Source organism: Drechmeria coniospora, chromosome 03 (genome assembly GCF_001625195.1).
Source record: "Drechmeria coniospora strain ARSEF 6962 chromosome 03, whole genome shotgun sequence".
In the NCBI taxonomy this organism is placed as follows: Eukaryota; Fungi; Ascomycota; class Sordariomycetes; order Hypocreales; family Ophiocordycipitaceae; genus Drechmeria; species Drechmeria coniospora.
This window is the reverse complement of record NC_054391.1, coordinates 1695410-1717114: the sequence shown is the minus strand read 5'-3', so window position 1 is coordinate 1717114 and position 21705 is coordinate 1695410. Positions and strand designations below refer to the sequence as shown.

The 21705-nt window shown below is 57.4% G+C and overlaps 8 protein-coding genes across 8 annotated transcripts; 5 read left to right on the top strand and 3 right to left on the bottom strand.

Moving 5' to 3' along the window:
• Positions 1-132: 132 nt before the first annotated feature.
• On the top strand, positions 133-2475 carry DCS_06341 (aminopeptidase 2; the record flags this gene model as incomplete). Its single annotated transcript, XM_040803631.1, has 3 exons — positions 133-395; positions 465-1281; positions 1333-2475. The coding sequence occupies 3 exons, from the start codon at positions 133-135 to the stop codon at positions 2473-2475; spliced, it is 2223 nt and encodes a 740-aa protein (XP_040653735.1).
• A 37-nt stretch (positions 2476-2512) lies between these two features.
• DCS_06340 (uncharacterized protein) lies at positions 2513-2989 on the top strand (the record flags this gene model as incomplete). Its single annotated transcript, XM_040803630.1, has 1 exon — positions 2513-2989. One exon carries the CDS (start codon positions 2513-2515, stop codon positions 2987-2989), a length of 477 nt encoding a protein of 158 aa, XP_040653734.1.
• Positions 2990-3396: 407 nt separating this feature from the next.
• DCS_06339 (uncharacterized protein) lies at positions 3397-5274 on the bottom strand (the record flags this gene model as incomplete). Its single annotated transcript, XM_040803629.1, has 6 exons — positions 3397-4115; positions 4204-4467; positions 4530-4719; positions 4759-4953; positions 4998-5045; positions 5215-5274. 6 exons carry the CDS (start codon positions 5272-5274, stop codon positions 3397-3399), a joined length of 1476 nt encoding a protein of 491 aa, XP_040653733.1.
• Positions 5275-10487: 5213 nt separating this feature from the next.
• On the top strand, positions 10488-11631 carry DCS_06338 (NmrA-like family domain-containing protein 1; the record flags this gene model as incomplete). Its single annotated transcript, XM_040803628.1, has 3 exons — positions 10488-10661; positions 10734-11154; positions 11303-11631. The coding sequence occupies 3 exons, from the start codon at positions 10488-10490 to the stop codon at positions 11629-11631; spliced, it is 924 nt and encodes a 307-aa protein (XP_040653732.1).
• A 507-nt stretch (positions 11632-12138) lies between these two features.
• DCS_06337 (Vacuolar calcium ion transporter) lies at positions 12139-13729 on the top strand (the record flags this gene model as incomplete). The annotated part of the gene is made up of 3 exons (XM_040803627.1): positions 12139-13225; positions 13297-13517; positions 13574-13729. The coding sequence occupies 3 exons, from the start codon at positions 12139-12141 to the stop codon at positions 13727-13729; spliced, it is 1464 nt and encodes a 487-aa protein (XP_040653731.1).
• An 848-nt stretch (positions 13730-14577) lies between these two features.
• DCS_06336 (putative capsule polysaccharide biosynthesis protein) lies at positions 14578-15924 on the top strand (the record flags this gene model as incomplete). The annotated part of the gene is made up of 1 exon (XM_040803626.1): positions 14578-15924. The coding sequence occupies one exon, from the start codon at positions 14578-14580 to the stop codon at positions 15922-15924; it is 1347 nt and encodes a 448-aa protein (XP_040653730.1).
• Positions 15925-16429: 505 nt separating this feature from the next.
• Positions 16430-18395, bottom strand: DCS_06335 (MSF membrane transporter; the record flags this gene model as incomplete). The annotated part of the gene is made up of 2 exons (XM_040803625.1): positions 16430-17343; positions 17444-18395. 2 exons carry the CDS (start codon positions 18393-18395, stop codon positions 16430-16432), a joined length of 1866 nt encoding a protein of 621 aa, XP_040653729.1.
• Positions 18396-20701: 2306 nt separating this feature from the next.
• Positions 20702-21658, bottom strand: DCS_06334 (uncharacterized protein; the record flags this gene model as incomplete). The annotated part of the gene is made up of 2 exons (XM_040803624.1): positions 20702-21105; positions 21160-21658. The coding sequence occupies 2 exons, from the start codon at positions 21656-21658 to the stop codon at positions 20702-20704; spliced, it is 903 nt and encodes a 300-aa protein (XP_040653728.1).
• Between the last annotated feature and the right edge of the window lie 47 nt (positions 21659-21705).

Below are 21705 nucleotides of genomic sequence, written 5' to 3'. Positions count from 1 at the left end.
TCCTGTGAAACTCGTCCGAGATTCGCATCCTCGCTTTCTCCCTCCACTTTTCACAACTCCGTCAACCGCGCCCGACCGAATCGACTGCCTAGCCTTCCGACGGTCCGTAGCTGTTCGTACCGAAACCAAAAGATGTGCAGAACAACGCAGCAAAGCATCGAGATGACCGGCGGCGGCGCCGCTTCCGGGAGCACCCATGGCCGCGAGCTCCTGCCCGCCAACGTCGTCCCTCGACACTACCACGTCACGCTGGAGCCTGACTTTGAGAAGCTGACATTCGATGGCACCGTCGTCATCGACGTCGACGTCGTCGAGGACTCGACTTCCATCTCGGTCAACACTCTGGAGCTTGAAATCCACAGTGCCAAGATCTCGTCCAATGGACAGACCATCAGGTACTCCTTGATTCTCCAGGCTGGCTCGACGGAACCAAGCTCGACCTGCTGACCCCCGATTTCCTCCAGCTCCGCCCCCAAGGTCTCTCATGATGAAGCTCAGCAGGTCAGCAAGTTTGGCTTTGGCAGCTCTCTCGCCAAGGGCAGCCAGGCGCAGCTCGAAATCTCCTTCACTGGTCACCTCAACGACAAGATGGCCGGCTTCTACCGATCCACCTACAAGAGGGAGGACGGTACCGAGGGCACCCTTGCCACGACTCAGATGGAGCCTACCGACGCTCGCCGCGCCTTCCCCTGCTTTGACGAACCCGCTCTCAAGGCCAAGTTCACCATCACTCTCGTCGCCGACAAGAAGCTGACCTGTTTGAGCAACATGGACGTCTCCTCCGAGACCGAGGTTCAGTCCAAGATGTCGGGCTCCGTCAAGAAGGCCGTCCACTTCAACACGTCGCCCCTCATGTCGACCTATCTCGTCGCCTTCATCGTGGGTGAGCTCAACTACGTCGAATCTCTGGACTTTCGCGTGCCTTGCCGCGTCTACGCCCCCCCCGGCCAGAACATCGAGCACGGCCGCTTCTCCCTTGACCTCTGCGTCAAGACGCTCAAGTTCTACGAGAAGGTGTTTGGCATCGATTTCCCCCTGCCCAAGATGGACCAGGTTGCCATTCCGGACTTTGCTCAAGGCGCCATGGAGAACTGGGGCCTCATCACCTACCGCACCGTCGACCTCATGCTCGACGAGAAGACGAGCGGCGCCGCCACCAAGGAGCGCGTGGCCGAGGTTGTCCAGCATGAGTTGGCCCACCAGTGGTTCGGAAACTTGGTGACGATGGACTGGTGGGAGGGCCTCTGGCTCAACGAGGGCTTCGCCACCTGGGCCTCTTGGGTGAGTCGGTTGCGATTGATGCCGCCGTCGCGCCAGTCCTAACGATTCTAGTACTCGTGCAACGTCTTTTACCCCGAGTGGCATGTCTGGCAGACGTATGTCATCGACAACCTGCAGTCGGCCCTGTCTCTCGATTCGCTGAGGAGCAGCCACCCGATTGAAGTTCCCGTCAAGCGTGCCGACGAGATCAACCAGATCTTTGATGCCATTTCCTACTCCAAGGGATCCTGCGTGCTGCGCATGATCTCGACCTACCTCGGCGAGGACGTGTTCTTGGAGGGTGTCCGCGCATACCTAAAGAAGCACGCCTACGGCAACACGGAGACGGGCGACCTCTGGAACTCTCTGAGCGAGGCAAGCGGCAAGCCCGTGCACGACATCATGACAGCCTGGACGAAGAAGGTCGGCTACCCCGTCATTACCGTGACGGAAAAGGACCAAAACGGCACTGTCAGCGTGAAGCAGAATCGATTCCTGCGTACGGGAGACACAAAGCCGGACGAGGACAAGGTCCTGTTCCCCGTCTTCCTGAGCGTCCGCAACAAGGACGGCGTCGACAAGTCGCTCGCCCTCAACGAGCGCGAGAAGGAGTTTAAGCTGCCCGACGGCGAGTTCTTCAAGTTCAACGCGAATCACACAGGCATCTACCGAACCTCGTACTCGCCCGAGCGCCTTGAGAAGCTCGGCAAGGCTGCCAAGGACGGCCTGCTGACGGTCGAGGACAGGGCAGGCATGATCGCCGACGCCGGCGCTCTCGCTACTTCTGGTTACCAGAAGACATCTGGCGTCTTGAGCCTCCTCAAGAGCTTCGGCTCCGAGTCCGAATTCGTTGTGTGGAACGAAATCATCGTTCGCCTGAGCACCATTCAATCGGCATGGATCTTCGAGGACAAGGCGGTCCGCGACGGCCTCGACGCCTTCCTCCGCGAGCTCACGAGCGCCAAGGCTCACAAGATGGGCTGGGCTTTCTCCGACAGTGATGGCCACGTTGAGCAGCAGTTCAAGGCCATGCTGTTCGAGAGCGCAGGCATGAACGGCGACGAACAGATCATCACGGCTGCCAAGGGCATGTTCAACAAGTTCATGGAAGGCGACAGCAACGCGATTCATCCCAACATTCGGAAGAGCGTCTTGGCCATGGCTCTCAAGTACGGTGGCAAGGAAGAGGCAAGTCCTGATTTACTTTTGGCGTGATTCCACGGCAGACGAGGCGGACAAGGCTAACTGTCGGATGCAGTACGACAAGGTTCTCAACTACTACCGCACGTCGACCAACAGCGACGAACGTAACACCTGCCTCCGCTCCCTCGGTCGCGCGCAAGACCCGGAGCTGATCCAGAGGACGCTTGCCATGCTCTTCGGCGATGACATCAAGTCCCAGGACGTCTACATGCCGGTGGGCGGTCTCCGCACGCACCCGGCCGGCGTCAAGGCTCTCTTCGCCTGCATGACGGAGAACTGGGGCGAGCTCACGAAGCGGCTGCCGCCGGCGCTGTCGATGCTGGGCACAATGGTGACGATCATGACGTCCGGCATGACGACGCAGGACCAGCTCGCGCAGCTCGACAAGTTCTTTGCCGACAAGAACAACAACGGCTACGACCAATCGCTGGAGCAGAGCAAGGACTCGATTCGATCCAAGATTTCGTGGTTGGGTCGCGATCGCGACGATGTGGCGGCGTGGCTCAAGGCAAACAAGTACATGTAGGGCAGCAAGCCGCGCGATGGCCGTACGATGCGTGGACGGGTGCGTAGACGATGGAGAAGAGAAAAAAAAAGGCAATGACAGGATCGGGACAGCACAGTAGGTACTTAAGTTGAGGGGCACCGAACAGATCATATTATTTTTTGAAAGGCACAAGCTCGTGATTCTTATGGTATGGTATGAATGAACGCACGCGACAGCTCAGCGTCCGCGCAAGCGGTGACGGACTTGAGATGGTGCGGCGGCAATTGCGTTGGATGGATATCTATCTATTCGTATATTTAGGCTCATTCGCTAAGTAATCATTCATGTTCATCCGCTGATTAGAAGGTAAGAGTTGGGGCGGAAACGGGCGCCAGGCCGGACCCAAAATCTATACAAGAAACGGAAAAAAAGGCGACAAATATGGATCATGCTCGGGAGAAGCCACGCTTGTCCTGCCAGTTTTTGGAAATGCGCTGGCGCATCTGTTCGTTCAGGCCGTAGGTCAAGGCGTTGACGAGACCGATGAACTGGGTGGAGCACTGCAGGATGGTCAACCAGCGCGGCGTGCTGCCGAGGGACTCGGCCAGACGGTTGGCGATGCCGGGGAGCCAGAGGATGATATAGGCGATCGGGTAGCCGTTCATGAGCAGCATCTTTCGCAGGTTGGGCGGGGCGGCCATGTAGGAGCGCGGGGCGGCCGCGAGGTTGCTGTTGGCCGCCGAGACCTCGAAGCGAGTTTGGTGGTGGTTTTGGCCGGGACCGTTCCACGGCTCCTGGTCGGACGAGGAGCCATCGGGCATGACGCGGCTGTGACGGACGACGTGGCTCTGATCCTTGAGCTCGTGGGAGATGACAAAGGTGCTGGCGACGAGGATCTCCTGCGTGTCTGAGCCGCGATCGAGGTCGACACGGCTTTGGCGGTCCTGGCTCTGAAGGCTCGACGAAAAGTTGTTGCTCATCCGCAGCTTGCCAAAGGTCCGCTTGAGGTGAATGTAGATGCAGGTGTAGATGAGAATGGTGGCGACGAAGATGATGATGCGCCAGCCGTGGGTGAGGGCGTAACGAAGGCCGAGCCGGTCGGCTTTGATCCAGCACCAGTTTCCGCTCACATAGCCGTAGGCATCGAGGCCGAGAGCGATGTTGCCTGCGACGGTCGTCGGTCAGCCTGTTCCGTCTGCAACGTGCCGCATCAAGGCAGCAAGCGAAGTGGGGAGGAGTAAGGAGGAACCTACTCGTGATCAAACCCGGGACCCAGGCGGCGGCGCAGACGAGGACGGTCGACAGGGTCGAGTGAGCAAAGGAGCGATGGCTGTTGAAGACGGTGAGAAGAACGACGATGGATATGATGAGGATGTTGAAATCGACGGCTTGGACCGACAGCTGGCCGATCCAAGCGTTGGCGATGCACTTGGCATCGGGCGTGGCGTGGATGGAGTTATAGCCTCGGGCGAGAAAATAGAAGCCCGAGACCGTGTTGTTGAGGCTGTTGATGAGGTCTGTCGGCTAGTTAGCGGACGGATGGGCCCTTTGAGGGTTCCGAGGAGAGCTCGCCACGCACCTGCGATGAAGAGGTTGACGATGAGCGCGTGACGGAAGTGTCGCTGGGGCGGATAGAGGATGTGCAGCAGGAGGGCGGTGAAGTTGGCGAGGAAGGAAAGGAGGGAGCCGATGAGGGTGGGGATGGCGACGATGAGGTGGATGTTCGTGTCGCTTTGAGTGCTCATGATGATGATGGTGGCGGCGGCGCACTACCGTCGACAGGTTTGGATTTTTCGTCGTGTTCGTACGTATCGGTCGTCAGTGCTTGGGTTATTCGTCGCAAGTTTGTGTGGTTCGTCGTCGTCGTCGTCGTCGTCGTCGTCGCAGTCGAGGCCAACAGCATCGTCCAGCAAGGCGGCGGCAATGGCGACAGCGTGAGGGAGAGGGCGAGTTGCTACGAGAGGTTGCTTCGTTCGAAGTTGGCTGGAGAATTGCTCGTCGAACTTGGGGAGCCGATGTGGGCACCTCGATGGTATTGTATCCCTACGTATATTAGCACACAGTCGCCGTCGCCGTCGCCGTCGCCGTGAGGGACCTCGTTTTGCAGTTAGCACGAGTACAAGTAAAACGCGGTGTGTACCAAGCCAAGGTGCGGCGGAAAGCGAGCACTCCGTACGGAGTAAGTACGTGTGCCTGCAGGCATACACCCTCCGCCCTCCCGCATGGGCTCAGCAAACCATTACAGCTCTCACTCGTAAACATACAAGTAAACGGGCCACGGGCGGCATGGCGGCCGCGCGCCGTTGGAGGTTGAGGCGGGTCATGTTCAAGGAAGCGTTACATCAAACAGGGGAGGGAGGGGCGCCTGGTCGGGACCCGATCTTCACCAGGGCCAATCTAAGCAAGCAGGCACCGCAGCACCAAGCAGTTAGCATGGCGCCGTCGAGTTGGCGCATCCGTTCAGCAGCAGGCGCACGCCGCTGCCGGCTTTCGCATTGATCTGCGGCAGGGGTGGAAGGAAAACCCCCGAGGGGGAGCGAGGGCGAGTGGTTGAGGGTCGGCCAATGGTGGGAGCAGGTCCATACCGCTAACCAGAAGTAGGTGTTCCGTAACGACGCCGTCGACGACGGGACGAGTGGTGCCGGGGAGGACAAGGGACAACGAGATGACAGGCAGGGTGGCGGTGCGGTTGTGGATGGGCGGGCATCGCACGCCATCCGTATGTAAAACAGCCGACACTGGCACCCTCCTCCACCGGCTCACGACGCCTGGCGGGAACGAGTTGACGGCGGCGAGGCTTGGAGACTCGGCGGGGCGGGTGTGGGAGGGGGGGGGGGGCGAAGAGGAGAGAGAGAGGTGAGAGGCGAGAGGGGAGATGGGAGGAGGGGTGGGAGTGGAGGGTGGGGGGATCTTTGGATGGAACGGGATGGAACGGGATGGACGTCCGAGTCAAGCCCAAAGGTATTACCCGCAATTTACAAACCACGGGCCTGAGGGCACCATGCGCAACGCACTGTACGAACAGCACAGTAAATGCCCAGGAAGACGTTCCCGTACAGTGCATGGCCAGAAATGCGACCAGTACCCTTGGATGGGTGGAAGCGATGAGGATTGGGGGAAAGAGATATGGCCCGGAAATGGTTCTCTCATGCGTGCACTCTAGCACTGAACTCGGACAGTACTTGCATTCGCCGGTACCAACTGTTGTCGCCAGGTACAAGGCCCTATTCCCACCCGTTCGTGACTGTCTCGTGCGCGACCGACCTACGGGCAAGGATACTTTCGGAACAGGAACAAACATGTACTGTACAGTACATGCACGAGAAGCTGGCGTCGGATGTCGGCAGAGGCGGCTTGCAGACATGACGGCTAACGAGCGCTGTCAGCCAAGGGGTAGGTCGAGCGCTACACACGTGCTCCGTTCGTAGTACTTGGTAGCTTATAAAGTACAGCTCAGGTGCGGCACAACCCTGGTATCGTGCGTCGGAAGTGACCAGTCTCGAACAAGGCAACCTCAACTCGTGTGGCGGTACGTCCAACGAGATGGTAGGTGACATCTCAGAAGCGCGGCTACAACTGCAGTGTCCATGTACACTTGCTGGCTCTATGTACTCTGTACTGTACTTGAGTAGGTAGTCTGCATTACCGTACCTCACTGTACTCGCACTCTGCAGTACATGAATGCGCAAGATGATACGTTGATGTCGACTAGCTCATGCACAGCTACATGCAGACGAACCTAACGGGGACCTAGCGGGAGGACGAGCAAGTACTTACATGGACTTGTATGAGTAATACTGCACAGTAGTTGGAAGCAAGTATAGGTATCAATGGCTGTACTTGAGAATAAAACTACTCCGGACGGAGTAGTACTTACTTTTGCACTGTATTCCTGACGAAGCAGGGGTGCACCTACAAGTATTGATACGAGCTCAGCAGACATTTGCGACCCAGTTGCGCGGCAAGTCGCCAAGCTCCCGTAGTGGGCGTCTGCGGTACATGCACGTGGAAGGATGTCTACAGTATATCAGTGGTCAAATAACTTCCCCACGCCGGGCCTGGAGAAAATGACTTGGGCGGGATAATGCATTTTGCCCCCCCACCGTAGCTAGGTACTGCACTGTAAGTACTGTAGGTGGACTCATACAAGTGCGTTCCGGAGTATTACTCCGCCGTTTGTACTGTAGGCGATGCTATAGGTGGGCTGGGTTGGTAGTGGCAGCAGCATGAACGCCAGGATCCAGCGTGGGTTTCGCCTGGGGCACTCGGCGGGCCTGCTCCACGAGCGCGGAGGAGCACACCTACGAGTAATACGGAGTAAGTATTATTACCAGGACTCCGCACTCCCAAGTAAGAGGTACTTACTTACATGACAAGTATTAATTCGTCGTTCAGTAAGTACGGAGTACCGAGCGTCCGTCATTGGTAGAGAGACGGCAGCCAGTACTGTAGTTGTGCTTCTAAGTACTGTACAGGTACTGTACGCACTTGCACCTACAGGTAGGTACATGTCCTTGGTACAAGTACTCCGTACTCCGTACGGAGTACTGTGGTTGTAATTATATGCCCATGTACTGTAGTCATCGGTGGCGATGCTGTCCAAGTAGCATCGTACAACTACAACTACAAGTATCAAGTGCACTTGATTGTCGGAGCACTGTACTTTTGTGCATCTTTTAGTGCACATGTGCGTTGCTGTCGGTAGATGCAACCAACCATCGCCCCCACTAGAATACGAGTATAAGTACCTAGTACTGTACTGATAGATACTGAACTTAAGTACTGTACTGTAGGTACGGAGTACTACAGAGTACCTAGGCAAGGTGTTACTTGTACTCGTGCATGCCCCACCACCGATGGGTGATGGGGCTTGGTGCTTTGCTTGTAATACATGCAAGTACCTAGTAAGTACTTACGTGTGCTTGTACGGTACCTGGCTGCTGAAAAACATACTGTAACTGTAATACTTAATATTAGTTGTAATACCTTTTGGTCTCTCTAAAGCTCCGTACCACTGCCATGAAGGGTTCGTCACAGTTCGCTTACCGCGTTTTTGTTGCACGAGTGCGCGTACAAGTATGATGCATGTGCTCATCTGTGTGTGCACATCCATGACTGGCTGCCGATGCCTGATCATGAGTATGGTGCTCGCGCATGGAGTTTTTGACCATTGGTACTTGCATGCTGGCAAGGGCCTCGCTCATTCTCGTCGTGTCCAAAACACGCCATCCAAGGCAGGGTTGCATCCGCTCGTTGCATCCCCACGCGCCGTTGCATCGTAGATAGGCCCGCCGATGGATTGAAAAGGCTTCCAACAACGCAGAGGAGGACGAAATAATACTTGCGTTCGCATGTACTGTAGGCGTATGTAAGTAATACATGGAATTTGGAATCGCTCGAGCGTCATCATTTCCGTCACCATCACATTCGCGCACGTCTTGATCACCCAGACCTTTTCCTCAGCCAGCATGTCTGTTGCGGACGAGCAAGGTGTACTTGCTTTGCTTGCATGCACGTAGGGAGTACGAAGCACCGCAAGTACAAACATGTGCAAACAACCCTAGCACGCAACGGGAGACACCCGCTGACACAGTGCACATACTTACTGTACCATTCGTTGAAAAACCACAAAGCATACTCCGTACATGGTCGACCTGCAAAGATTTCTTACACCTGGTCTCGCTGTGCTGTCGTCGAGTGCAGCGCCACGAAACCATCGTCAAGTGTTGCCAGGTGTATTAGGTCTGGAGCATAGAACCCTGTGCCGTATACATTCTCCAACGGCGTGTTCCTGCATTTCCCGTGGCGTCGACACCGTCGTTTCAGCCAGGCGAGGTGTGTCCTGTAATTGCAATGGTCGGGCGGAGCTTTTGCATTCCGTACACACCCATTAGTAGCATGTTTGTACTTGCATGCCTAGTAATAATATTGCCAATCCACACAAGCATACTAACGGAGCACTTACAACCAGGTAATGATTGATTAGTGCTGGGAACTCGAAATACGAGGTACTGATCCGTATTGAGCGTGTCGAATACTTGGATTGGGTGCAGATTTGCCAGTTGACGAACGAATCAGTACATGAACTCGTATTATGAGTTATCGACTCGTAAGTATATCGGCAGTGTCGATGTGCACATATGTGCAAGCACTTAGATGCAGATTGATATGTTTGATGAACGAATCATCGTGCACCTGCGGAGTGCGAGATCGTTAACTGTTCTCCATGTCATGTTGGATGCTGTGTCGAACTGCTATGCAGCGGCACGGTTGTTATACGGTGCAGCGATTTGAGCGCGAGACTCAAAGCGCGGCGCTGTCGGAAACCAGCCAGGCCGTGCTGCTGGTGGCCGTCTGTACGAGAGTACAAGTCGCCGAGTCGGGCGCTGCATCCACCGCTGGCGCGCCACTCTGCATGTACGGAGTATGTTCTACCGAGCAATGGTAGTCCGTTTCTCTCTCTATCTGTTACCGGGAAGCAACGGGACTGCAAGACATCAAGAGTGCTGGGTACCACCCCAAGGGCAAAGCACCCGAGACCCACCACGGACTGTTTGATTTCGGCCACTGTCGTCCATTCAGGGATGTGCAAGTACGGAGTAGCAGGTACAGTATGGGATGGCGCTCGTAATGCGTCGAAAATGCCGCCACCACTCCTTCAACGCAGCCAAGGGGGAGGGGGTGGCATCGCAATCGTCCGATGTTCCCAGGATCTGTCCAGCGACGTCCAACGACGGAGAGCCCGAGCTTCATCCCTCATTCGACCGTCCATCAAGCTTGGCTAGATGGAGGCTGTAAGTACTCATGCTGGTACCAACAGTTTTCGTAACCCCCTGGCTAGCAGCGTTGCCATACCATCTCCACATCGTAATTCATATTCGACGAGATTCGTCCCTCGACGGCTGAAAGAGCCTCCGTTGTCCCCAAGCCTTCCTCCGAGATCGAGACGACCCGGAACATTTCATTTCCCCCACAGCTCGTCCCGAGCTCCTATCCCGAGCTCCTACACGTCGCGCAGGGTGCCATGAACCCTTGTCGGGATAAACGAAACTCTCAAGCCAGGTAGTTGCGGAATCGTGACGCAAATCTTGGTGGATTGACTGGCATGACATGCATCTTGGATTGAATGTAGCACTTCGATATGATGGGAAGCTGAGCGGACGGCAGAAATTATGAATCATGACGTGTCCCCACGACGGCGAGAACGGCGGTGTGCAGGAGCGATTCACTCGTACGTGACTTCTTGCCCGACATCCCATGTGCGAGTGTCGGCGCGGCAATTCTGTGCCACCCAGCAAGCCACATGATGAAAACGCTGGCCATGATGCTTCCCGGCCGGTATTAGCCCGTCCTGCACCTGCTGGCACTAAGCCGCGAGCTGTGATGAGGAGATATTCCCCCGGGCGGCAGGGACGGACGTGATCAGCTCTGACTTCGTCAACGTAGCCTGAAGTGCCTGGTTTCTGCCTTTCATCCAGACTGCTCTGCATCCTGCGGCTGCCGATCCATACAGAACATCCGTCTCCTGTCCGCGGTCATGTCCAAGATCATCACCGTCTGGGGCGCCACCGGCAATCAGGGAGGCTCCGTCATCCGAGCCATCCTCGAGGACCCCACCATTGACAAGCAGTTCACCATCCGCGGTGTCACGCGCAACATGAGCAAGCCGGCGGCCAAGGAGCTCGCGGCCAAGGGCGTCGAGGTTGTCGAGGTAAGTCGACGACCCTCCCTCGATTGACGGGCGAGAAGGTGCTTGGATGCGAATGAAATGAAATCATGCCAGGCCGACATGTCGAACCCCGAGGCCGCCGCCGCCGCCGTCAAGGGTGCCCACACCGTCTTCCTCGTCACCAACTTCTGGGACAGCATGAGCGTCGACGTGGAAATCGCCCAGGGCAGGACCGTCACCGACGCCTGCAAGGCGGCCGGCGTGCAGCACCTTGTCTTCTCCTCCCTCATCAACACGACCGAGGCGAGCAAGGGCAAGCTGCCCAACATCAGCCACTTCGACAGCAAAGCCAAGATCGAGGACTACATCCGCCGCAGCGGCGTGCCGGCCACGTTTGTCCTGCCGGGCATGTTCATGTCCAACTTCACCACGACGATTCGCAAGGGCGACGATGGCAGCTACGCCTGGATGCTGCCCGACGGCGTGTCCTTGGATAAAGCTCGCACCCCGCTTTTCGATGTCAAGGCCGACACTGGTACGTCATCATGATGGCACCCATTCCCCCGCCACGGCCCTGTGCCATGGCCCTAGCCTCACCCCATCTCCGTGTCGATTCGAGACGGCCACGGAGCGTCGTCGGCCTCGTCCCTGCTCCGTGTGCCCGGGCTAAATCTGCACCTCAGGCAAGTTTGTCAAGGCCGCCATCAAGCACTTCCCCGCCCAGGTGGGAAAGCACATCTACGCGGCGACCGACTACTACAGCCCCGAGCGCCTGCTGGCCGAGTTCGCCGACGTCATGGGCCGGCCCGCCGTTGGCCGGCACGTGTCGCACGACGTGTTCAAGTCCTTCCTGCCCGCGCCGGCGGCCCAGGAGCTGCTCGAGAACTTTCTGCTCATGGAGTCGCCAGGATACTACGGCGGCGCCGACCTGTCGGAGAGCCTGAGCCTGCTGGAGGAGAAGCCGACGACGTGGAAGGACTTTGTGCAGCAGAACAAGCAGGTGTGGCAGTGACGGATGACCCGGGCCCGGCGCCCCGGAGGAGGGCGAAATGCCGATGCGAGCCTTTGCGCGAAGGGGGAGACATGAATTCAACGTCAAGTCGTGCCTGCCAGGTGCTGCCTGCTGCCGTCGCTCGTGAAGGAGCCAGGTGCGCAGCTTCCCCGTCCGTCTCGCGCTCCGAAGGCAGGTGGGGTGATGAATGATGAATCAATCGCGCCTCCCTCGTCTGTTATACAACCTCCCACCTGTGACCGTACCTGTACTTGCTCAGCGCTTGGTGTTCACTGCCACTGTAGCTCGCCCAAACGCCCACCCGCCACAGCGCCGAGGCCGCTCTGGGAAGCTCTGGTGCCTGGCTGAAACCTAGATCGACTTTTGCCCTTTCTTTCCCCTCTCGGCCCTGCCATGGACCAACGTCCAACGTCAACGTCCAAAGTCCAACGTTCGACGTCCATCAGCCGTCGTTTACCCTTTCATCGTCGACACGATTGATTCGTGCTGGCCGCCGACGGAACCAAGATGCAAAACCAAGGCGACCACCGCATCGCCGGCGCGGAGGAGCACCACGCGACGGAATCGTCGCCGCTGCTGCCGACGTCGGCGCCTCATGACCACGCTGCCGCCGCTCACGAGCACGAAGGCGAGAGCGGTCGCCGTGGCTTCCACCCCTATCACTTCTTCCGCGTTCTCTGGCGCAGCTCGTGCACCGCCTCGATGCTCGTCAACCTGCTCTGGCCCGTCGTTCCCGTCGCCATCCTCCTGCAGTTCTTCCCCCGCCTCGACCTCGTCAAGTTCACGACGGCCTACGTCGCCGTCATCCCGTCGGCCAACCTCTTGGGCTTTTCCGGCCAGGAGTTTGCCCGCAAGATGCCCAAGGTCGCAGGCATCTTGATCGAGACGACGTTTGGTTCCATCATCGAAATCATCCTCTTCATCATATTGATCAGCAAGCACGAGGCCGGCGGCGAGCAGAACCTTGTCCCCATCATCCAGGCCGCCATCCTCGGGAGCATCCTGACCAATCTGCTCCTCTGCCTCGGCCTCTGCTTCTTCTTCGGCGGTCTTCGCCAGTCGACGCAGAGCTTCCACGCCATCGTCTCCGAGGTTGGCACCGGCCTCTTGCTCGTCGCCGCCTTCGGCCTCCTCATCCCCAGCGCCTTCTACTCGGCCCTCAAGGGGGAGACGGTCCCGGAACTCCCGCCCGGATTCCGTCCTCACAACGACGGAACCTTTACCGAGGGCAAGCTTCAAGCCGACGTGCTGCGCATCAGCCAGGCCACCTCGGTCGCCCTCATTGTCGCCTTTGCCCTCTACATCTGGTACCAGGCCAGCAGTCATCATAGCATCTTTGACGAGGTCATCGAGATGGACGAGCACCGCGACGCCGATCGGGAAGCCGACGCCGAGAAGCCCAAGTTCACCATGACCGAGGCCCTTGTCGCCATCGGCGTGTCCCTCGCCTTGGTGACCGTGCTCCTCGTCTTTCTCGTCCAAGGCATCGAACCCGTCGTCGAGAGCGGCGTGCCCGATCAGTTCCTCGGCCTGATACTGCTTCCGCTCGTCGAGAAGGCGGCCGAGCACCTGACAGCCATTGACGAGGCTTGGGGTGAGTGCCCGCCGCGCGCCGCCCTTGCCCGCCGCGCGTCCTTCCACCCGTTTGCCCGCTGACCGTGCCAGACGGGGTCATCAACGTCGCCCTCTACCACTGCCTTGGTCCCTCCATCCAGACGGCCCTCTTCAACGGCCCTTTGGTCGTGCTCATTGCCTGGGCCATGGGCAAGCCGATGGATCTCAATTTCGAAATCTTCATGATTGTCCTGCTCGTCTTGTCCATCCTTGTCGTCGGCAACTTTCTCCGAGACGGCGAGTCGAACTGGCTCGAGGGTGCCTTGCTTGTCGTACGTGCCAACCAGGGGGTCGCGCCATTCCGAGCGCGAAGCTGACGAGCCGCTAGATTGTGTACGCCATCGTCGCCATCGCATCCTGGTACTACCCGAACCCCGACGTCGCGACCTCGAATGGGCTGCTGCCGAACGCGCCCGATGCGGCCATCAGCGTCGACACGCTTCGCCAGCTGCAGCGGCTCCTGAGCTCGAAGCTCGACGAGTAATGGTGCGTCGCAACGTCGTGGGTATAGACCGTCGCCTCGTGGCAACGACCAGCCACGTTGGAATCTCCAACCATCCATCGTACACACACGTCCGCATGCGAAGCATTGGCGCACAACCCCCCCGGGAGGTGGCCCCGCCCAATCAGTTCTATATCTGTACTACTTTGCATTGTTTCTCCGTCTTCATTCCAGTACTCCGTCGCGTAGCTGGCTCGCTTACCCGCCTCGCAGACTACTAGCTGTCTCAGTGTACTGACCCAAGCCGCTTTCCTTGCATCGAGCGAGGTTGCCATGTGAGATGTCATGTCTCACTAGCGAGATCATATTCAGATGGCACTACCTGTTCTGAGAGAAAAGGAAATTTTACTATTGCATTCTGCTAGTATTAATACGCCCAAGCACCGTTTGGATGCATGCATACTTTCGATTGGCCATGCCCTCCGATTCCTCCAAATGCGTGAGCTGGCCTTCTTCGACTGCCAGCGCGCCGGAAGTTGTGCTCCTTGTCCTGCCGACCAATCTCGGCGGTCGCCGCCAACACCCCGGATCGATTGGGCCGGTTTGCCTCTACTTCCCGTGCCACTCCATCCCCTCGCCGTGCGTTGACCGCTGCTGGTCGGTTGGCCTCCATTTCCTCTTGTCAAGCGACGGGAACGTGCCACCCACCCATGCAGCCTGGAAAACTCAATCCGGGCTCAACATATTGCACTATAACCTTTTTCGAGGTGCCAAGGGTCCTATGCTGTCAGGACTCCATGACTTTCGCTGCTTGCTTTTAGGCCCCCTCTTGTGATATCGCCTTTTGTCCTTTCGTCTGAAACAAATTGTCGTCGATATCCCACAACACGATGCCGACGACAGCGATCAAGGGGAGGGGACCGAGCATGAAGTGCAATGGGGCGGGGGAGGATGCCAATGGCGAGGTTGCGGAGCGGTGCGGTGCCCTTGATGCACCCCCTGGAACGACGCCGGTTCCCATGCATCGGCTGGACGCTCGGTCGGACGATGAGATTTCAGCATGGCTTCAGAATCGACACGAGGTTGTGTCGGAAAGGAACATTTGGGCCTTCTGGGACAAGGGCTTCAACAAGCTCCCTCCGTGGACAAAGCGAAACGTCATGAACTGGGTTCGAAAGCTGGGACCAGACTGGACCGTCCACGTCCTTGACAACGCGGCAGGCTCAGAGACAAACGTCGGCCATTATCTCGACAGCTCCTTCTTTCCCGAGGCCTTCAACAAGGGCATGATGGACGGGCCGACGGTTGGCCAGCACCAAGCCGATCTCATCCGTCTACCGCTGCTCTGGAAATACGGTGGCATCTGGCTGGACGTCGGCACCATCCTTTTCTGCCACGTCGACGGCCTCTGCTGGAAGCAAATCGAAGACCCAGAGACACCCTACGAAATGGCTGCCTGTGCCATGGAACTTCGACCAGGAGTGGATCAGATGACCAACACCTTCATCGCCGCTCGCCGCGGCAACCCCTTTGTCAAGCGATGGCATGATATCTTTGTCGCCATCTGGGGCAGCGAGACGAATGCGTTTGCCACGAGCTTCCACACGCACCCCCTCGTCAGTCACATCCCGCTGCCGTCACTGCCCGCCGACAAGCTCAGCTGCCCCGAGCCGACCATCAGCATGGAATTTTTGAGCGACTACCTGGCGCACTACCTTGCCATGGAGCGATTGCGCAAGCTGATCGACCCAAACGATGGCTTCAACGGGCCGGCGTACTACGCCAAACACGTGTTTCTGCTGCCGTCCATGGACGAGATGTACTACCTGCAAGCGTTTAGTCAGTGGAACGGCGCTCGGGAGTTTGCCATTCTCGCCACGAAACGCTCGGGCGATGGAGCGCAGATGGACGAGAGCTGGGAAACGGCCGAACGGCTTGTAAACCACTTGCTGGCGAATACAGCGATGATGAAACTCTCACATGCGCCTCCGAAAGAGGCGCCTTTCCTGGCAGACCTGTGGAACACAGAGGAGCACTCGGAGGCGGACGAAAGTCCGGGGACATTTGCGGCACGCATGAGGTACGGCAGTGTTCACTTTGAGCAGACGAGGAAGCCGAGGCCGATGGAGATCAAGCTGGAGACGGAAGGAATCCTCCACCTTGGGCTTCTGGAGCATGAAGCCACGTCGGACGGTTGCAATGTGCGAGCGAGTGACGATTTAGCTGTCCGTGCATGACGATATTGTCGTGGAATATAATACAGGTGGTCTGGCAATGGATCTTGGGTTTGTAGCGAGACTCGCAGCTAATTATTTTGCTACGTCTGGGGAAGAATGGCTTTGCACAGCAGACGCCGTGGAAGACTCTGCACAGGGCACGATGGTTGATTCGGAAGCTACAGTGGGTTCGAATTCAACGTAAAATGCATGTTTTCTTCATTGTCTCTACTTTCGGTCGTGAAGGGGCAACATTGTCATGCTTTCATTTCATGCAAGCTCATCTTGCTATGGCAAAAATAGATGACGAGTTCGCCCGCATGACTTTGCATTCTCCATCCCCTTCACCTGCGCTCCGCCGCGTAACGAAAGTTTCCATGACCACCACGATCGTCGCCCCCCATGCTCGCGATGAAGGAAGCTACCTAGGCAAGGGGAGCTGGCGGTGGTGGTACGAAGTTTCGCGTCTCATCAATGCGCGACAATATCATTCCACAGGTCATTCCTTTCTCTCTTCCGTGTGACTTCAATCAAAGACGCTCGCCTTGGACCACGTGGACCTCCGGCGAATACTCTTTCCAAAGGTGTAAAAGACAAAGGGGACGGGTATCAGCAGGGCGGCGAGGCCACCCGTGATGCTGGAACTGGGACCGACGCCAATGTTGTGGTAGAGCGGTCCGACGACGAGGGGAAAGGCGCCTGCGAAGCAGGAGCGGAGGAAGGTGTTGGCGGCGATGGCGGAGGCGGCATAGGCTTGAAAGGTATCGATGAGATAGTTGAGAGCAGCCTGAAAGATGGTGAAGAAGCCGGTGCCGAGGAGGACGAGGCCCGTGCATGGCGCGAGCCAGTGGAAAATGGGGTCCGCGGTCCAGCCGGTCAGGAACTGACCAGTGCAGAAGAGAATGGAGCCGAGCATCATGGGTGGCAGGCGCCTCTCAGGCACGGCGCGGTCACCGCAGGCGTGGTAGACCCTGTTATAGAGCGTCTGGTTGTAGATGTTGAGGGCGCAGCCGAGAGCGGCACCGACGAGGATGCAGAGGAAGGGCATGGTGGCGACAAAGGGGGGCCAGGCGCGCAGCTCGGCGAAGATGATGGGGACGGCGCCGAGCTGCATGTAGAGGATGCCGTAGCAGAAGCTCGCGTAAAGAGCGACGAGGAAGCAGATAGGGGTGCCGAGAAGCTGGAGGGGCCGGACGAGGAACTTGCGAGCGAGCTCGGCGATGCTGACGTCCCACTCCTCGAACTGGGCGTGGAGGGCCCAGTTGCCGGACTGGTGGCGTAGGCGACGAGCCTTGACGACGAGGAGGCGGGGCGGGTAGGTCTCGTCGATGAAGACGACGGCGAAGAGCAGGCATGCGGCCTGCAGGATGCCGGTGAGATACTGCGTCCAGCGCCATCCGAGGGAGGGTGCGCGGACGAGAGCTGTAGAGACGATGGGGCCTGCCGTCGCCAGATACGTGGGTCATTGTCAATGTAAAGCTCCGGTTCATGGTTCTGGGGGACATGCAGAGATGGTGAAGTATGGAGCGGGCGGACTCACCCAGGACGGGCCCGCCGACGACGGCCATGGCGTAGCCGGCCAGGGCGACGCCGCGCCATGCGGGCGAGTAGAGGTCCCCGAGAACGCCGCCGGTGTTGGTGACGGGGGCGGAGGCGAAGAAGGCGCCGAAGAAGCGGGTTATCATGAGGGTCTGGAGGTCCTTGGCGGCGCCGCTGGCGAAGCTGAAGCAGACGGCGACGAACATGGGAACCATGACGGCCAACCGACGGCCAAAGACCTCGCTCAGGGGTGCCCAGAGGAGCGGACCGAGGCCGAAGCCAAAGAGGAAGAGGGTGGTGCCGAGGGTGGCAACCTGGGTCCCGACAGCAAACTCTTGGGCGATCTGGACCGTGCCGGCCGAGTAGGCGGACGAGGCCCAGGTGGCCGACATGGTGACGAGGCCGTAGAGCAGCGTTGTCATCACCTTTTTGTCCGTCGGCCAGCAGCGTGGGTGGTAGGGGTCATCGGAGCCGTCAAAGTCGACCAGCTCGGCGGCCGTCGTCGGTACGTGGGCCAGCGGATGGCCAAACTGCGGCACGGGGCGCGATCGGATGCGAGCGACGACATTTTCACGTCGCGAAAGACTGCGGGCGAGGCTTCCAGTGGCCACCGCCGAGACAGATGCCTCGGTGGTCGAGCAGCAGGTGCCGTGCCTGCTTTGAGAACGTGATATTTCACGCTGACAGGGACGGTGGCCGTCATGGTCGTCTTCGTCGTGGTCTCCGTCGTCCCCACCGTCAACATGGTCGTTGTTGTCATCGGAATCGTCGTCGTCGTTGCCCTTATGCTCCCCGATCGTACCATCCTCCTCAAGCTCGGCCGAGGAGCGCTCGATGCCGATGATGTCGTCTGAATTTTTGTCTTTGTCGTCTTCATCTTCCTCGTCTTCCATTTCAGAGCTGCCCTGACGACCCCTCGAAGGAGCATAGTGACGAGGGCCTGACGCTGCCATGGTGGTGAATGCTGGCGTTGGTGGTATTGCTGTCTCACCAGGTTTCTCATCGTCTGCATGTCCAGATGCAGATTCATTTCGAGGCCCAAGACGTTCCGCGTCTGATCCATCCGACCAAAAGGCGGACCTGTAGGGTACTGTATTTTTAAGAAAAGTTTTTCAACTGAAAGCCTGACAACGTGATGCCACCTTGGCTGTCATGGGTGCCGAAAACCGGAACGGAATCGGAGTCAGTAGTGGCCACTAGGTCGTCGAATATGACTACTGCAAGAGCGCCCGCCGTTCCTGCCGGTTGTGGCGGCGACCTAGGGCGGGAGCGCTGACGTCACCAGCAGCCTCTTCAAGTCTCACGACAAGCTGACATCGTACCTTGTTCTGCCCAGTATACGCAGGGCATGTGCAGTTTCCAATACCATCGATTTCCACGCATGAAATCACGACATGATGCCATGGTGTTCTGATGCAGCAAACACAGACAACGACCGATCCATGCCGCTCCCGTGGGCAGCGGATCAAGGAGCAGCGTTCTACCTTCCTGCCAACTCGGACACAAAACTTGGTCCCTAGAGCTCGGCCACTCGGGAAATGTCGGCAACTGGCTTCGGCTTCCGCTACATGTCGATGATGGCTTGGTTGATCTGGTTGGCCCCCAGATGGTCCCCGCCGACGCGGCATTTTGCCCCCTGACGGACGGCATGCATACGAGCAGGTATCATGCAGAAGCTTTGATCGACGGGCTGACCGGCACGGATATGCGGTCCATCCTGCCAGTCTTGCATGAAAGTAACAGCACAGAATCTGATTTGAAATTACTGTGCGATGATCAGGAGTGCCTCTAGTCCCTTTCACACTTTGGACGCACTGGATAAGGCCACTTATTCCTCGCCATCCGTCGACCGCTCCGCCCACCCTACGCATGTCTGCTGTAGACCATCAATAAACGCCGACTCTCTCTGGCAGGTAATTGGAAAATCACGGTACCGATTACTTGATTTTAGAGTTGCTACCGTTATTGTCTTGCTGGCTCGTGCCTAGACTCCGTCCAGGTTGTTCTCGTCCCGGGTCGTTGCGGGTTCATGGTTTGAAGCAGTGCTAGCTGGCACCATGGGGAAAACGGAACTCGGATTCTACGGAGGATACACAATCGAGTGGAACAAGGTGCGGACGGGTCCGGCACCGTGCTTCATTTACGATTGTTTTCTGCTAGTTTAATTTACAGACAGCGCATAGGATTTTTTATTGACTTTTCTCATGTCTCTCCGCAGCCTGTTCGTCGTTTGATTCGTCTCCATACACAGTTGATTCTTCAACGCTAGGTCCAACAAGGTGTCCATGCAACGGCCACAGACCTCGGAGAGGTCAAAATCGCGAGGGACTAATAGGAGCCGATTTTGGGAACGGCAATGTACCATTGGGTTTCAACCACGTTCATGGTTGTCGAACGAGTATAAGTATAATGGCCAAGTGCAAGCCCGACATTCCAGCCAAGCAGGTAGTTCCCATCCCAACACGTTTGTTCAATCCCGGCTCGTGGGAAACGGCCGACGGTGGTATACGATACTGCACTTGAATTCCGATAGAAAAGAATACCAAGTTATCCATGCTGAAGTGCCAAAACATTTCGTCGCCGGCATGCCAGCTCGTTGCAGCCTTGTTCCTCGCTGCGACAATCCAAGCAGAGAGGTATTGCGTCGACAACTCGACAAATGTCGTCGAACTATGCCGATGCCAGGTTCCACAATTCAACGGAAAAATTTACCTCGCCCTCGACGCGCCGGCTGGTGCGGGAGTTGGTGACCACTTGAACATCACGCAGGAGCCGGATTATTACACAGACATTATCAACGGCTGATGGGATAATGACGGCCCGTGACCGGTTGAGCCCGGGTTCGGGGATACAGACCGCAAGCAGATGTGGCCGAAAAACAGCTGGAACCCCATGGGGTACTCTCCTGGTCATTTTGAGTGAGAAGGCATCAGCGGCACACGCAGGAAAAGCCAGTCTCTGTTCTCCTGGGCTTTCAATGGTCGATTCTACCTATCTCTAGCTTCCATCCGCAGCGTGGCAAGACTCATACCCTGTCATGCTGAGAATGCCTATGGAAAGATTCCAACACAACTATCGCTCGGCATAACCTCTTCCGCACGGTAATCGCGATGGAATCAAGCGCCTTCTCGTCGTGTGTCAGTCAGCGAGTCCAAGGACTGGACCATGCGGTCGATTGAAGCCAACGCAAGCACCATTTGCCATCATGCAATGTTGAATGTGAATGATGGCGTCCAACTGTCGTAGAAAAAGTACGTGCTTAGATTCCATAGGACAGAACAAAGTACCGAAACGGGAGGTATGTCGTGTCCTCCACGGTATCAAGAATCAGCGGCAGGTATTTAGTCTGCCATTCCGTTTGGAGAGCAGCATCGAAGTACTGTATCCACACTTCTCGAGCCTTGCAATTCTCCCAATACGCGGGATACCACCCTGCCTGACCCCAGTCGATGACTGCTGCCACCTTGGGATTTCGCCCCGCCGACAAGAGAATGTTTGGCGCGATAAGATCACCATGCGTAAATACGATGGCATCTTCCCCGTCGATGTCCATGTAGCAAGCACTTTGCAACTGCCTGACGGCGTCTTCACCTTGAAACGGCCCTTGAAACTTTGTGCGGTTCCTCAGAAAAACATCCTTCAGCGGCTGCTTGCCGAGGCTGCCTACGGAACTACGTCAGGTAGTGCATGCATTCTGCGTTTGAGGGACTCACTCACCGACATAACGTTCATTTCCCTCTTGCTTCATATTCCTCCAAGCTTTCGCCATGGACCGCAGTTCTTCGCAAACGGCGAGTCTTTCCTCTTCGTTCATGCCACCCCATCTATCCTGCAAGGTCTCTCCATCGATCAAGGCCATGTAAATGAAGAACTGGCCCTCATCCTCGGTCCAGCCAAAGACCTCGGGAACAGGGACTTGTCCGTCTAGTCGCGATCGCACCATAATCTGTGATTGAATCTCGCTTAGGGTTACTTTGGCGCCATATTTGACGAGCAAGCCCAGCAATGGCATAACGACAGGCGGCGGCCGATAGAAGCATGTGGCCTCGGGGTAGCCCGACTGCTTGTTGGCTTCTCTGACCTCGGCTGGCGTCGGAAGCGCCGACGCTCTGCTCTCTCGGAAGAAGCTGGATTCAGGGAATATTTTCATTTTTTCGGAGCGAGGTGGAGGGATTATTGAAGATGATGCTTCGCACCGTTCTTTCTGGCCGGCCATGATTGCGTTGGACGTGGAAGCGTCGAGATTGGCAGCGCTGAGTATGG